The sequence below is a fragment of the Trichechus manatus genome, unplaced genomic scaffold, assembly GCF_000243295.1.
Source record: "Trichechus manatus latirostris isolate Lorelei unplaced genomic scaffold, TriManLat1.0 scaffold00074, whole genome shotgun sequence".
Classification (NCBI taxonomy): Eukaryota; Metazoa; Chordata; class Mammalia; order Sirenia; family Trichechidae; genus Trichechus; species Trichechus manatus.
In genome coordinates this window covers 4573329-4590728 of record NW_004444010.1, presented here as the reverse complement: position 1 = coordinate 4590728, position 17400 = coordinate 4573329, and the positions used below count along the sequence as shown (strand labels likewise).

General features: G+C 37.8%; 1 protein-coding gene across 1 annotated transcript in view; it reads right to left on the bottom strand.

Moving 5' to 3' along the window:
* Positions 1-17400, bottom strand: part of ITGA1 (integrin subunit alpha 1) — a 187510-nt gene that overhangs the window by 109619 nt on the left and 60491 nt on the right. The window contains exon 2 of the mRNA XM_004380455.2: positions 1726-1846. Coding sequence (XP_004380512.1) covers positions 1726-1846 — 121 coding nt within the window. The remainder of the gene's footprint in view (positions 1-1725; positions 1847-17400) is intronic.

Below are 17400 nucleotides of genomic sequence, written 5' to 3'. Positions count from 1 at the left end.
TCTGTCAAGTGACCACCCATTTCCCAGTGATCCCGTCTAGAAATTTTGGAATTGCCCACGTTTGCCAGTTTCAAGCTTCCACTAAGACTTAATGATTCATATAAATATATTCATCTTTTAGTTCAATTGCCCCCAGTCTAGCCTAGGGCCTCTTTCCTTCAGTACAGCATTATTATTCTTGCTTGCCTGTAGATTTCCCATCTTTCAGGCACTTTTATGTATGTTTCTATAAAATTTAAGCTTAAAAAATGTTAATATATCACTACTATGTTTCAGTTTATTATAATTTGTGCACAATGAGAAGCCTGACCAGTTGGGCGCTCACCATTATTGTCCCAGAGGCAGGGCTCCTTGAATTGCAGGCATAGTGACTGAAAGAATAAAAACTGGTATCTAGAGGGCTAGCCCTATCCATTTAACCTTAAAAGATAGAGAGAGAACAGGATAGAAGGACAGAGGACTTAAAAATTCATACTCTGTTATCAGATTTCTCAGCTGAGATATATAAGGAGAATGGAAGCACTCTCACGAATTCTAGTTGACACCTGAATTACATCTGATACAGTATTTCTACACATAAAATGTTAGAATTTAACTTCTTTTGAAAGTCTTTAGGGATTATTATCAAATTAATCAAGCCTAAAGATAAGGTGAAATATAGAAAAAATACATCTTCTCATCTGTGAAATAATTATAGTAGAGTGATAGATCACTGTTATCCAAGTAGATACGAACCCATTTTTATTATTGTCATTACTAGAAAAATGGGGTCATGTTTAGTTTAAGTTTTTAAACTGAAGAAAAGTTTAAGTGTTTTTTCCTACAAAGTTCAATTACAAACAAAAGAAGACTCACACTAAACATCATGGTAAATACAAAGCAAAAGTACTCTACTATCCATTTTGCATAATTTCAACAAGTTAAATAAACTTTAAAAATCACCCCTAAAATAAACTTAACCAATATTACACTTAAAAATGTATAAAGTAAATCTAATAAAGGTCCTTATAAACTTTAGACCAAATCCAGTAGGTTAGCAAAGCACCAAAAATATAAGCCCAATATTACAAAGGCTATGTTAACCCTTTCAAGGCAGCATTTCATCTGCCTCTCAACCCCTCCTGCCGAATTTCAGCCCAGTACATTCAAGCTACTCTCAAATGAGAATGAGAACTCTCGCCAGAGCAACATAGTTACTAAACAATAACTATTTTCATCTCATGTACTTTGGACATGTTATCAGGAGGGACCAGTCCCTGGAGAAAGACATCATGCCCGGTAAAGTACACGGTCAGCGAAAAAGAGGAAGACCCTCAATGAGTTAGATGGATTGACACAGTGGCTGCAACAATGGGTTCAAACATAGCAAGGATTGTGGGGATGGTACAGGACCGGGCAGGGTTTCATTCTGTTGTATATAGGGTCGTCATGAGTTGGAACCAACTTGACGGCACCTAACAACAACAGCAACTATTCTGGATAAAGACTTTCCTTGAGGTCAATCTAGGCTTCAACAGAAATCACTGATCACTTCTTTTAAGCAATATTGCCAAGGAATCTTATCTTTAAGTCAATTTCCTTTACCAAATGATAAAACTGTCTTTCCTACCATAAATGCTTCATTCTACTGAAGTCTCATTCATAAAACAAACTGTAACCAAATAATATTTTACATTATCTTATAAGATAACTAAACAACAACAACAGCAAAACTCAATTACTTACCATTTTCCTTCTTCATTTTCATATTGTTGAACAGCATATCCAAACATGTCCTCCACCGGGCCACTGAAAGTCATTGAATTTTTCACATCAACATTGAATGATATGCAGAAGCCTAGAAGAACTAAGGGGGAAAATAAAGTTCAGCTACACAGAGTAAAGCAAGATTCCATACGTTTTGAATTATGGAAGGTGTTCTAGAGGTAACCCTTGAAAGCTGTGATCTTGTTAAAAAAGAGCAATGATGCTCCAAGAATGAGAACTACAAGAAAAGCTTATGATATTAAGTTTATTACAGACCGAAAAGTCAACATAATGGCTTCAAGTCATATAAGTATTAACGTTCGTACAAAATTCCATAGTAATTTAGTGTCTGTACCATTCCCAGAACTAAAGACTTCATAATGTGCGGGAAAGAGTTGGCAGAGGCTCATGCTCACGTATGACTCACAATTGCAGACAGTTTTCTGGTAGTTAGCCCTACAATAAACCATGGACACTAATTAAATGTAAATAGCTTCATTTTCCATTTTGACTATATTGAATGCAAGTATCACCATTTAAAGCCTCGAAAGAGGATATTTTCTTCTCTGCTTCCAAAGGAAGTGGCAAGTGGATTGCCTCCACCTGGAGAGTGCTTCCTGTGTCAGCCTGAGATTTGCTCTGTTTCCCTCCCTGAATCAAGCAGTGGGTGGGAGCTTACACTAATACACTAACGCCTCCTTACGATGTTGTTGGTGATGATAACCTCATAGTTTGCTGTTGAGATTAAATCAGAAGATATATCTAAAGGGCATATTCAATGCCTGGCACACACTAGATATTCAATGAGAGTTAATTCTCCTCAGTTTCTTCAGAGTTCGGGTAATGGAAACCCTGTAACACTGTCTCCTAAGTGGGTTCTGGAATCATCTCCTCAAATGGATAGTACCAAATTCCATCTTTGGTAATGTTTTTAGTCTACTTGTGAGGTTCCAAAGTATTTCCTCCCAATAAATCTTCCTCCCCCAGAGCACTTCTTCAGAAAAGCACAGAGCATCATAAAGTACATTCAGAGACAATTAAGTTCTATGTCCTTTGTTAGGACCACCATGTAGCCACATGGACCCTGAAAAATTCTCTTTCCTAGTTGTAAAGAAATAGATTTTGAGTGTATTTAGTAACTCCAGTCTGTTAACATTACCTACTGTAACCAAACCAAACCTGTTGCCTCAACATAATGGCGACCCCACGTGTTTCAGAGTAGAACTCTTCCATAAATACAGTCTAAATCCAGACTGCTGTAATTCACAATCTTTACAATTGGATAACATTATTAAGTGCTTATTTAATGCACAGGATTGTACATAACTTGGAGAACATTATTTATTCTTCAAGGAAACAAACCAAAAAGATACTTATGTCTACGTATTTATAGTCTTCCTTGATCTTCCCTACTTTTAAATCTCTTATGGAGATAATTATAATATACTGCCTACATTTTAGTTTTCTGTACCAAAATTTTTCCTAGACTGAAAGATTCTGAAAGGCAGGGATGCTGTGACTCATCTTTCTTATCCCCTGTCAAAATCTAGCCCAGCTCCCTGCGAAGAGGTGGGCAATAACCTATTTGTAGATGAAAGATAATACTTTGAAGAAGGAAATATGCCAGTTTCTAATTTGAGATGAACTGGAAACTACTTCATCTTAGTTAAGGAAAATTTTCTGCAGATGGAAATTTTAAAGTTAGCTTTTAAGGAGAAGGGAGAGACATCACTTGGCAGGGGCAAGAAAATGTGTCCCAAGGATTTGGGAGGGTCTTTGCAAGTAATAAGACACAGGACAGGAGAAGTATGATTGCAAGATCATAGAGATTTGCCTGGCTGGTGTGGAGGGCGTAGAAGAAGAATAGACGGGTAGCACAGGGCCGTTTATGTGTATTTCCTATTCATTATGCAAGGGTGATGGAGAACAGCTGGTTATCATCTTCTCTGTGATAACCTTTCATATATTTGAAGACAGTTTTAAACACTGCTCTCTCTCTCTCTCTACTCCAAACTAAATAGTACATGCTCCTATCCTTTCTACACAGTGGATTGATACAGTGGCTGCCATAACGGACTCAAGCACAGCAATGACTGTGAGGATGGCACAGGATCTGGCAGTGTTTCATTCTGTTGTACATAGTTGCTATGAGTGGGAACCGACTCCACGGCACCTAACAAAAACAACAACACCCTTTCCTCACAGGTTTAATTTTCTTTTGAGCACTTCCAAAACACTATTTTTGATATGAGAAATGCATAAAATGGGACTTCTATAAGGAGGTTTTCTAACCTTGCTACTATTAACATTTTGGGTTAGAAAATTCTTTGTTATTGGTGGCTGTCCTGTGCATTGTAGGATGCTTAGCAACATCTCTGGCCACTATCCATTAGATGCCAGTAGCAACTCCCTGAGCTGTGATAATCAAAAGTCTCCAGACACTGCCAAACTTCCTCTAAGGTCAAAATCACACCCAGTTGAGAACAACTGTTCTACAGATAATGACTAGAACAAAAACACTAATTATTTTGTTGAAGAAGGTGATTGAAAACCAACTGTGGCCCACAGCCCGGAAGCATTCGCAACACCTGGTGGCTTGTGATGAATGCAGAATCTCAGACCCCACCCAGATCTACTGAATAAGTATCTGCAGCTTAACAAGACACCCAAAGTGGAAAAACAAAAAACTGTTGTTGTTGAGTCACTTTCAACTCATAGAGACCCATTTGTTACAGAGTAGAACGAGTCTCCATTAGGTTTTCTTGGTTGTAATGTTTACAAAAACAGATCACCAGCCCTTTCTTCAATGGCACTGCTGGGTGAGTTCAAACAGCCGTCAACGTTTAGGTTAGCAGCCAAGCACAAAATGCTTGCTCCACCCAGAGACTAGATGGCAACAAACTACCCAGGGGAGTCATATTCCTATTAAGGTTTGAGAAGCACAGGTCTGTAACATGGTACCTCTTTTTCAGAATGTTAGTACAGGTAACAGAATTTACTTAAATTAAAACACTCACTCTCCTTCAGATGAAGGGGGAAGGGACTTCTCTTCAATCGGAGTCTATTTTACTCCTTTTGAAAGATTTTTTCCAGCTGTCTTAGTCATCTAGTGCTGCTCTAACAGAAATACCACAAGTGGATGGATTTAGCAAAGAGAAGTTTATTCTCTCACAGTCCAGTTGGCTACAAGTCCAAATTCAGGGCATCAGCTCCGGGGGAATGCTTCCTCTGTTGGCTCTAGAGGAAAGTCCATGTCATCAGTCTTCCTTTGGTCTGGGAGCTTTCCTGCACAGGAACCTCAGGTCCAAAGGACGCGCTCTGCTCCCAGCACTGCTTTCTTGGTGGTATGAGGTTCCCATGTGTCTCTGCTCACTTCTCTCTTTTATATCTCAAAAGAGATTGCATTAAGACACTGATCTTGTCAACCTCATCAGTGTAACCTCATCATAGTGGTAGAGTTTACAACACATAAGGACATCACATCAGATTACACAATGAAACAATACTAGGAATCATGACCTAGCCAAGTTGCTACACACATTTTTTGGGGGACACAATTCAATCCATGACACCAGCTTTTCATCATCTTTAGTGTATGTTCTAACAAAGGCCATGTGTGGTACCCCTCAACACAGGACCAAGAGTTTTTGGTTTCCTTTTTGGGCCCGTTTGTTTATTCTACATGTCGTGTGGAATGTCCGGGGGTGTGTGCTACACTTTTTTTTTCAGTTCCTGTCCTTAGGAATATGCAGGCAACATGCCCAAAGTGATTGTAAATCAGCCTCTTTCATATTCTCTGAGGCACCAAGGAGCCTGAAGCACACAAGATGACATATAAAAATAGTTTACATCTTGATCTTTTGATTTAAAGGAGTTTGTAAACAGTCAAGCAGCTTCTCATAACTTCTAGTTAAATTGTCTTGGAACTTGATTTACCAGAAGTAAAAAAAAAAAAAAAAAACAAAACTTATTCTCAGCTAAAGCCAAAAATAAAAATAAAAGAAGCAAATAGACTAAGGTGGCTTAAAGGGTAAGATTGGGAAAATGTTGAAAACGTTTTTTCGATATTTAAAATTTCATACTGAATTTTTTTTTCAATATGGTACAAATGGTCAAATGCTGGACTACTAACTAAAAGGTTGGCAGTTCAAATCCACACAGAGGTGTCTCAGAAGTAAGGTCTGGTTATCTCCTTCTGAAAGGTCACAGCCTTGAAACCCTGTGGAACAGTTCTTCTTGGCACACATGGGGTTGCTGTGAGTTGGAACTGACTAGATAGCAAATAGTAACAACAGCAGCAAAGGAGAGAAGGAGAGTTCTGGTTTTTTTTTTCACCCTTAATAATAACAGTTATATACTTACTATGTGTTATTCCTTACATCCTTTATTTCATTTAATCTGCCAACAACCCTAAAATTAAATACCATTATTATGCCCATTGTGAAGATGAGGAGAGGGTGGCCAGGAACGCAGAGCCATTCGTTTGTCCATGTTTCCAAAAGATTGCAAAATCCCCAGTATTAACCACCATTCACATAAATTCTATTTTTATATCTTAGCCCTAAAACTGGAAAAAGTGAGTGAACCTGAGATAAGGATAGGTTTAGAAGACAGGTTACTTATTAGCCCAGGTGATTCTTGAGAGGCAATCACTGTGGAAAATTTGGGGAGAAGACTCTTCTATAGTGGAGATGGGGTAGGGAGGATGTGGGGAATGATGGGGAAGGTCATGAACACAGAGCTCCAGATCAAGCTTCATAAGGACTTCAGCTAAAACATATATGTTTACGTAGAAATGAAAAGATACGCTCCTCTTCAAGTATAGTTATATACACTGTATATCTAAGGTCTAAAAACAGAAGAGGAAGATCCCTTGTAAAAGAGACCATTTTGTGCAATTTCTTTCTGCCAAGATGGAATTTGATGCATAAGACAATGAGAGAGAAAAGAAGGAGAAGTAACCCGTGGCTCTGTAGTGCTTTGCTGCCCCAAAACATTTTCTATATATAATAACATTGAGCTATTCAACACACTCTGGGGTTTAGACAAGGCAGCAGTCATTGCCATCTTTTTCTGTATAAGGAAACTGAAGCTCAGAGGGTTTAAGGGATTTCTCCAAGGTCAGGCTGAGTTAGTGGCAGAGGCAGGACTTAAATACTGATTTTTTTTAGGTTGAATCATAGACTTTCTGTGACTACAGTGCTAATTAGCTGGTTAGGGAAATAAAAATAAAGACAATAACCTAACTCAACACACCCCTCAATTGGTCCTTGAGAAAGCTCTTTATCATCTCATGGGTTTGGAGTGTTTGAGGGTAGAACCACATAGGAAAGCTGAATGAAGAGGGCAGTCTGGCCATCTCCAGAGCATGCTGATGCTCTGGCAGAAGGAAAGCCTCCCTCCTCCACACTCCCCTGAGTTCCAAGAAGAGTCATTGCAGCCTGTTTGATTGTTTGGCTCCTTAATAAAGAAAGCCTGTCTACGGCAGGGTGAGGCAAAAATTCTGATCTAGTAATATCCAAATTAGAGTATTTAATCACCAATCAAAATTCTGAATATTGTGCATTTTAAACCCAAGGCAAGAGGATATCAGATAAATGGTAACAAACGAGACATATTAACATGTTATCGAACTTTCTTTCAATAACTTCCTACATAAGTTTACAGATTCTAGAAATAATAGGAAATTTGGAAATGAAATTAACATTGTTTTATTATTTTTAATATAAAGAATGAAATGTCACAAAACTAAGATACCCATTGCCGTCGAGTCAATTCTGACTCATAGTGACCCTATAGGACCAAGTAGAACTGGCACATAGTTTCCAAGGAGCAGCTGATGGATTCCAACTGCTGACCTTTTGGTTAGCAGCGGAGCTCTTAACCACTGCACCACCAGGGCTCCAAAACTAAGATAGTAAATAATAATAGCTGCATTTTTACATGATTTAATGTTACCTAGAGCAAATTCCTTGGTTGTATAGAAAGATGGTGGACTTTAGAGACATAGTTTAAACCTTGCCCCTTCACTTGCACTATTTCTTCAGTCATTCACATTTATATTTAACTACTCCACAGATAATAACCAAGTCTTAATTTGTGTTAGATGTATGCTAGGCCCTGGAGATAGAGTCTTAGAAAGATACTGCTCTGGTGAAGGTTGCATAACATGATGAACACAATTAATGTCACTGAACTGTATATATGAAAAATGTTGAAATGGCAAATGATTTGTTACATATATATTTACCACAATTAAAAAAAAGTTAATGCTCCTACTCTTACAGAGTTTACAGCCTTGCTGGGGAAAAAAAAGTAAATGTTTCAACCTCTACGAGCTTCAGCTTCTCATATTTAAAATGAGCTTACAAATGCCTTCTAGATAATGGTTATATTTACTATATATGGGTGGAACTCAATGATCAGTTTACCATCTGGCAGTTGAGTTTTCTTTTAGAAGAGGATTTTCCCCATCTGACAACCATTTGTATATTGAAAAGTGAGGCAGATGTGTTACATCAGCAAGGCAGGCAGGTGTACTTTCTCACTTCCGTGGCAAATTTCCTGTTTCTAAACCTGGCTGCAGGGACACGTAAAGAAAATCCGAGGTGAAAGTGTGACGTCTTCCAAGTGGAAAAGCTAGCCAAAGAAAAGGAGTACAGGTAACAATCATCCTTGCAAAAATAACCTTAACAATAGCAATGTGGCTCTTGGATTCTCATATGCATATGGGCGCATATTTAAGATACCTCCATGATCTGAGCCAATAACAAGGGGAGTCTTCTTTCCCTCTAATGACAATCTACTCTCCTCTAACCTACTTCAAGGATTACAAACCTATTCCAAAGACAAGATTATAAACTTATTCCAAAGACAATATACTAGAAAGAGAATATTCAGGCCATATTAGTTGAGTCACGGTATTGAGTCCATTGAGAATTAGACAGCACCCACTGGCAGTGTGACCTCTGGAGTGCAGACTACACGGCCACAGACACTTCCCAAACCTGCATGAGGACACATCTCAGACAGCTGTTACCTCTTTATGTGCCAAAGCCTCCTGGTGGAAAGAGTTCATTCCTCCCTTCTCAAATGAATATAAACTCCTAAAGTAATATATGCTCACTATAACTAATAATGTGATACATTAGGCATTTTCTATGACTCCAAATTTACTTTGTTTTTCCTTAAATTCAGATAATATATATTCAACTTGGAGGCACTCTAAAGAGATGGAAGAAAAACGTTTTAATGACAAACCCCGCCCCTCCCCCCAAAAAAACACCTTGCTGTCTAGTTGATTCAAACTCCGACTCATAGCAACCCTATAAGACAGAGTAGAACTGCCCCACAGGGTTTTTTTTCCCAGGGAGCGCCTGGTGGATTTGAACTGCCAACCTTTTGGTTGGTAGCCATAGCTCTTTAACCACTACGCCACCAGGGTTTCCTCTAATGACAAGTGTTGGTGAAATTGGAAGCCCTTTTCCCGCCTTGTAATATATAATGAAACATCTTTATAATTCCAGTGCTTGTGGATCTGAAATCTTAATTAGTTTAATTACTCTTAATAGGTCAAGCAAGCTGGATCTCAATTTTGATGTACTTGGTTGCCTTAAAAGATAAATTTTGACTGACTGTATAACGAATTCTGTCTAAAAATGTCATAGTACTACATCACTAGAGTTGATTTGAAATCCGAGATGATTATTTTTACAAAAGTGTAATGAGAAGGAGGAGCCAAAGAACTTCCATGGTAAAAAACCGGTTGCCCTTGAGTCTATTCCAACTCACAGTGACCCTCTAGGACAGAGTAGAACAGCCCCACAGAGTTTCCAATGAACACCTGGTGGAGTCGAACTGCCCACCTTTTGGTTAGCAGCCGAACTCTTAACCACTACACCACCACGGTTTTCTCAATGGTAAGACATGGAAAATAAAGATAGCATGAAAATAAGATAAATGATAAAGAACCTTGACCAAATCATATAGAATCAACTCAAATTTTTGGAAACGACACAATGATCTCAAATACAGGGAATCTATATTTGCTGAAAAAATTATTATATCCAACTTAGCGTCTCCTTCAAACCATTGGCACTAACCTATACAGTTATGTAAGAAGAAAATCTGGCCCAGTAAATCTCACCATTCAATGTTTTTTCATCAGAAATGATGTAATATGTCAGCAAGATATCCACCTCCATCAGCAAGTCCAGAAAAGCCAGTCCAAATAAACACCTCGGTATTCAAGCATTTTCCAAGTTTCATCCTGAGAAGTCGCTTTTTGACTTCAACTTGATGTAGTGAGTGAATTGTTTTGACTTTTAGCGCCTAAGGTCCCATGGGCCTCCAGTTATTACAAATGGTATTTGAACTTCAAAGTGAGTATGTGTATATATGTGTATCTGTATGTGGCAGGTGAGAAGGAGGCAAGGAGCATAATTCTTGGCACACAGTAGGTGTTTTATACACATTTGTTAAGTGGCATAGGTTGGGATAAACAGAGAAGTGAAGATTTGTAGTATGACGGTTATTCTGGCTGTAAGACTTTGTCCCCTTTCATAAATGCTAAACTCCAGTAGAGTGTTTCCCAAACATCCCTTCTTAAAAATCCCCCTTTTAAATTTTTCTACATAAGTTTGTTCTTCCACAGTGTTTATTTTTCTTTGTAGTATCTACAGACATCTGCACTTTTCTCATATCCTCCCACCACAAATAACTGCCTGTTCTGCCAGCTTCTCTCACATGGCCCCAACTCCTGATCTCTGAAATTCTTAAACAGCCTCAGAACCCAACTCCCCCCATCCTATCAGCATTATCTTCTGGCTCTGTGTTTTACAGGATAAAAAAGCTGCAGAACATCAGGGGTCCCTGAGCCCCGCTGTGGGAAACACGACTCATTTATTTGTGTAACCAACATGAGCGCAGGACTCTGTTCTCCAGCTGCCTGGCATCCTGAGAGCTGAGCTCATCAATGTCTGTGATTCCATAGCAAGGAGTGCTGCATATGGAAAGGCATATTAAACTTCAAAACATATCATGGTTGCCATCCTACGTAAGTATTTACCCAGAAAGTCTGAGATACAAAGTCTTTGGGTGTATAAGAACCTGAATAAAGTTTGTACCTTGGCTAATGAATTCTTTTCAGTGAATTTGATTAACTAACGTACAATTTCTTCTCAGTGATAAATATACATCCCCAGGTTATTGTTGTTAGTATGCATAACAGGTAGGTCTGAGGGTCAGGAAAGCAAAGAGGTAGTATACATTGTGAAATAATAGATTTTCAATTTATCCTCTAGGTTTAACTTGCAATTTCAAATTCCAGGCAGTAAGATATTCCATTATTGATTTTCCTATACCATTTAATAGGCTAATTCTTCTGGATGGTTCAGGTGTGGGCTTTTGAAGGCCATTCACATGTTCAACTGTGAGGGCTAATACGGGACACGGTAACTACTTCAGGTATTTCACTGCTTTACTGGAGACAGTGAGCTCTCCTACTTTTTTGTTTGTTTTTATGTTTAATAACCCCACTGAAGATTAAAAAATTAAGAATCATGTATTTCACCATGTGAACAACCTCTTTGCTTTCCTGATCCTCGAAAGTACTTGTGGTACATACTAACAAAAATAAACTTAACAACGACAATGTGTCACTAGTTCATAAATATCACTGACAAGAAATGATATACAAGTTAATGAAAGCCATTGGAAAGAATCTGTTAACAAGGGCACAACTTTTTACTCAGGTTCTTTCTTTTAAGACATCAATGGACAGAGTGCTTATGGTAGTTGAATAAAGTCTGATCTTAAGATTGACCCAATGAAATCCCGAATGTGTGAAAAAAAAAATCCAATTATCTAATGTCCAAATGCTACAAGAAGATCCTAATGCCATTTTCTTTTTCACAAATTGCACAATTTGGAGTTTGGAGCTAAAATTGTTTAAGTGAAATCACACTTAAGTGTAATAAAAAATAAAATAGGAATGAATGGAAAAGAATAACCATAAACTTTTCAAATATATAGATTACCTCAGACTTTTATTTAGATTGTTCAAATTTTGAGAAGGAAAAGTTCAAAGCTTTTGAACAATGTGGTCATTCATACTGCAATATGGTATAGCCTATAAAATACTACAGGTGTTCCTCACTTAGTGAAATTCCATTAAAAAAATCAATTAAATTAGGTTGTGATTATTTAAATTGTAAAATAACTGCTGGCTTTTTTAGTTAGTCAGAACATTCTTTTAAAGGAGTACACCTAGGTTTTTTTTTTTTTTTAATGTTTTAATTTTTGTGCAAGGTTTCAAGAACACAACCAGCATATAAAATGAGATCTACTTACATTTTATTTTTCTATGGACCCCAAAGAGACATTAGGTTTAGCTTGTCTTGAATTCTCATTTTTATTTGCCATATTGCTCAGAAGCAGGAGGCAAAGTATAGAGACTTATAACATTCCTTTGTTGATGGAATATGGTTATCTAAATACATTCTGGTTTGACACATAAGTGATCAATCATTAACATTAATAAAATAAAGACTTCATGATACTAACGAAATGAAATACTGTACAAACTCTGCTAATATACCCTGCCGAAGTAAAATTTGTAAGAAAATGATCACTCACCCTAGAGTTACTGGTAGTTTTAACTAGCAATTTCAAATTCCAAGCACTAAGAGATAATCATTGTTGATTCTCCTGTACCATTTAATAAGCTATTTTTTCTGGATGGCTCAGTACTGCCTCTTATAGTACACTATCACTTAAATTAAAATGATGCTGTGTGATTTTTCTTCACTTCCTAGCTACTTATTATAGCAAATTTCCATTATATCATTCACTACCAAGCATTCTCTTCATTCATAAGATTTTTTTATTTCCTCTGCTCAGTTTAAAAATCATCCAGTTTATTGAGAGGAAACAATGTAAGCCAAAAGGATATAATTTGTTATTCACCCAAAAACATTTGGAAAATAAATCAGAAAGGATTTGAAAGGACATTGGAAATTGTTTATGACTGAAAATCTCAGTAGCCTGGAATGTTGAAATGTCTCAGAAGGCAAGGATTAGTAGAACGCTGTTTCCTTTTTAGGGGAAAGAGATTAATTTTTGATGCTTTTCTGTTTTGAGATAGCTCTAAACTTTGTTTTCTTAGCTATAATTGTTGTTGCTAAGACCAGGATGATCTTTTAGCACTTAGAACACAAGTTGAGCGGTAACACACTTGGATCTTAACTCTATTCCTATCTATTAGCGTCATCTTTACATTCTTTCCATTAGGTTACCAGTGTCTTGAAATTGAAGTAAATACAGATAGTCAATATCCCCAAGTATTGGCAGCCAATATTTTCTTTAAAAGGATACATTCTGGTACTCAGAATCACAACACTATTACTAAGTACTTGTTATTATCTACAAAACCAAAAAGCAAAGCCAGTTGCCATAGAGTGAACTCTGACTTCTAGTGAACCTAAGCGTGTCAGAGTAGAACTGTGCTCCACAGGGTTTTCAGTGGCTGTGATCTTTCAAAAGTAGATTGCCAGACCTTTCTTTCAAGGTGACGCTGAGTGGATTCAAACCACCAACCTTCTGGTTAGCAGCTGAGTGCTTAACCATTTGCACCACCTAGGGATCCTTACTATACACAAGGTTCTTAAAATTCAGGGTAGAGGTTACTTCTGGAGTAGGAGAAGGGGGAAGACGAGAATAGAATCCAAAAGCCACTAAAAATGTGGCTAAGTGGCTTTAGGAAACCCTGGTGGTATGTATAGTGGTTAAAAGCTAAGGCTGCTAACCAAAAGGCTGGCAGTTCAAATTCACCAGGCACTCCTTGGAAGTCATATGGGGCAGTTCTACTCTGTCTTATAGGGTCACTATGAGTTGGAATTGACTCATTGGCAATGGGTTTGGTTTGGTTTTTTATGTGGCTTTAAATTTGTATGTTTTTACAGAAAAATTTTTGCTCCCCACTCCTGATGTTTCCTTCTCTGTGGATCGAACTTCACTGGTTACGACATTTCTACTCTATTTCACCATCCTTTTACACATATCTGATTGGTGAGTCTGGAAAGAGAAACTACACATGTATCTCTCAGCCTCCTCTTCATTTTCTCTTAGAGTAGGCCAGCCTGCAGAAAGAAAATTCTGCTCTTAAATTACTATATGAAACTTTAAAGGGGCAGAAATTGGAACAACTGACCCACTAATAACAGTAATAATTGTACCTTGTTACATCATGGAATCTAATACCACATTTCCTCAGGAGGGTTCCTTGTATTAAAACACACATACACACAAGCACACACTCACAGCTGTCTAGGAATTCATCAATTCATCTTTCTTTCTGTTGCCAAAAGTGCTTTTTCAAACATATATCTAGTTATAATACTGTTCTATCCTTGGATGTTCTCCAGAGCCCAATAAATGCAGTTCCACTCCCTAAAATCACAGTTGAGGCCCATTAAAATGAGGCCTCATTGCACCTTTCCAATCTCATTACCACTTCCAGCTAAGAATGTTAAGTTATGGTTGCCCTTTAATACCTGCAGTTCCCTGAAACATCTTGTATCCTCATCTGAACTTCTGCTAAAAGTATTCCCTCTCTCTGGAATTCTTTACTTCTTTGGCTGGTGAATTCCCACTCATCCTCCAAAAGCTATCATGTCCTCCCTAACTCCTCCCATTGATAATCATTCTTCCTCTGTGATCTGATAAAATCTCTACATATTTATCCCATAGGACATATCATATTTACATTACAGGTAACTAGCTTACATGTTCTATTTCCTTATTCCGACTCGACGGCAACTAACAACAAAAACATTCCCCTATTAGACAGGAAACTCCTTGAAGTTAGGAACTCATATTCTCATCCCCAACGCCTAGCACAGTTTACAGAGATGACAAAGTTGGCTTGTTGACTCCTCATATCCATTTCTAGCTTTTCTTTAGTAACAAAATCATTACTTTACTCAAGGCAGCAGTCCATATGGCTAAGAGACAACTTGCAGCTACATGTAGTTCTGTAACTAAATACCAGCCAATGAAAATTAACTGGACGTGTCCTGCAGAGATCCAGGAAGCTCATTAAACAGAAGTGACTCACCTAAAGAGTTTGCCTTTTCTTTTTTTTTTTGCCCTTCCACTTTCTCCTTCTCCTGCTCACCAACTTACTCCTTTCCTTAATTACGAATTCCTACGTAATAGGAGCCCTGGTGGTGCAGTGGTTAAGAGCGCAGCTGCTAACCAAAATGTTGGCAGTTCAAATCCACCAGCCCGCTCCTTGGAAACTCTATGGGGCAGTTCTACTCTGTCCTACAGGGTCACAATGAGAGGGAATTGACTCGACGGTAACACGTAGGAAAAGCACCAACAGCCACGTTGGACCATGAGGTGAACTTGAGAATGGAGGTGACATACTAAGATGGTGGAGCAGAAAGACAGAAGTAGCATGGGTGATGATGACACCAGCCCTGAGCTAACTTCCTCCGGACTTCTTTTATGTCACATGTGATTCCACATTGTTCTATATTGCTTAAGTCACTTTTTAAATCACTGCTTTGTTAGTTTCAGGTGAGCCCAATCTTGCCCTATTTGCTAGCACATATGAATGTGTTTCAATAAAATTAGCTGGTTAAATGAATATGTAATATGAATAATATTCTTTAAAAAAGGTTTCTTACTGAATCTAATTATTATCTCATGTTAAGTCTGCAATTCTATGCTACTTTTGTCCAGATGTTTCTCTTTTCTTTTTTTGTCTTCAGTGGTACAATTCAACTAAACTGTACACTCATACGTCTCTTCTTTTAATGGCTAAATCATAGCTTATTATAGTTTAGATACACATTTCTTTGAACAACTTCAACTTATTTGGAAAGATTATAACTCATGAATAGACTCCTGCAACAAAATAATCTTGCTCTAAACTATAACTTTATGATCACATAAACAAAAAACCAATACCTACAACTATGGCCCATGAGAAGTAGTATTAGTTGACACTGAACAAACTGTCAGAAAACTCTTAACTCTAGCCAAAAGCAGGGTAGTAAAATCAGATGGAATAATTTAAGAGAAGGGTAAAATGTCTGGTATGTGCATGTTCACGAACAAACCTTTCTCCAGAAAATACATTGCCATATGCTTTATGGAGCCCATAATGCATCACCTAATGTTATGAGGAGGTTTTTTTTAAAGACCTGTAGAGTTCTAGAAAGAGTGCATCTTACAAAAATGTATGGATAATTAAGTGGCATTAGACTGGGTGCACTCTTTTACAGGGCAACAGTCAGGATCCTGAGGGTTCTATACAGTAGCTTATCCTAGCAAAAGGATTTTTTTTTTTAACTGTGTTTTCAGAGATGGCCTTTTCCCTCTATTGATACTACACAATACTATACAAATATAGCAGGCCAATTTCAAAGCTATGGACAATCTACCAAAGAGAAACGAAAAAGTTAAAAAAAAAAAACTGTCAAAAAATACTGAATTATTTTGAGAAATATCATCAGAAAAAAAATATAAGGATTTAGATATTTCTGTTAGAATAATTCAGGTCTTCTCAATAATTAGAATATTTGTCAGTGTTTAAATCTGTTTCCAGGCTTCTTGTGACAGTGTTCATCCTCTATTCTAACCTAGTGGATGTAATATTTGGTTATATATTGTAACTCCTTCAAGAGAAATCGGTTTGACTGACCTTGGTATAATAAACTATGGAGCATAGGAGAGCCTGCATATAATTAATTATGACTTTCTAATATGTGACTGCTTTAGTGATAAATCATAGAATCTCACACTTGAAAGTTATAGGAGACACCTTTCATTTTGCTTGATTTGGTTCTTCCGTTTCATCTGAGACCAGCAATTACCTTCTTTGTGCACCTGTCCTACTCCAGGGTCACTTTTAAGTGACACTGTCACCCTGGACACAGTTGATTGGTCTAGGAATGAGATTTAGATGTAAAATCACCCTCTTGATCCCAGGTGATTAATTCTAGGGGGACCAATCAGAGTACTCAACTCCCTGATCTCAGGTTGATGTCTTGGCATAGGTTCCTGTCCTGGTAGAGAAGGTGCCACGGAACAGGAGGTTCAGGAGCTGACACAGGCTTGTTTTCTGACAGGAAGTAGGTTTACAGTGTGAGAGAGTGAAACTGAAACAAGAGACAGAGAGAGTCCCAAAATACGGAAGGGAATTGAGAGATCATCTAGACCAGTAAGGGCTCCTTTGTCAGCTCTCTCTCTCCATTGTGATTGCGTGAAAGGTAAGGAAGAAGAAAGAAGCAAAATGGTTAAGAAAAATAGGTGGCTACAATGACTTGACTCAATGTTTCCTTCTTGCTTCCCCTCACCCAAAAAAAAAATCTATTAAACAGTTTAAAAGGAAGAGAGTAAGAAGGCTATATGTAGATAACAAGTACCAACCAACCAACCCATTGCTGTTGACTCTATTTTGACTCATAGAGACCCCATGTGACAGAATAGAACTGCCCCATAGGATTTCTAAGGCTGTAATCTTTATGAAAGCAGATTGCTATATCTTTCTCCTGTGTAGCAGCTGGCGGGTTTGAACCATCGACCTTTGGATTAGTAGCCCAGTACTTAGCTACTGCGCCACCAGGGCTGCTTAGATAATAAGTA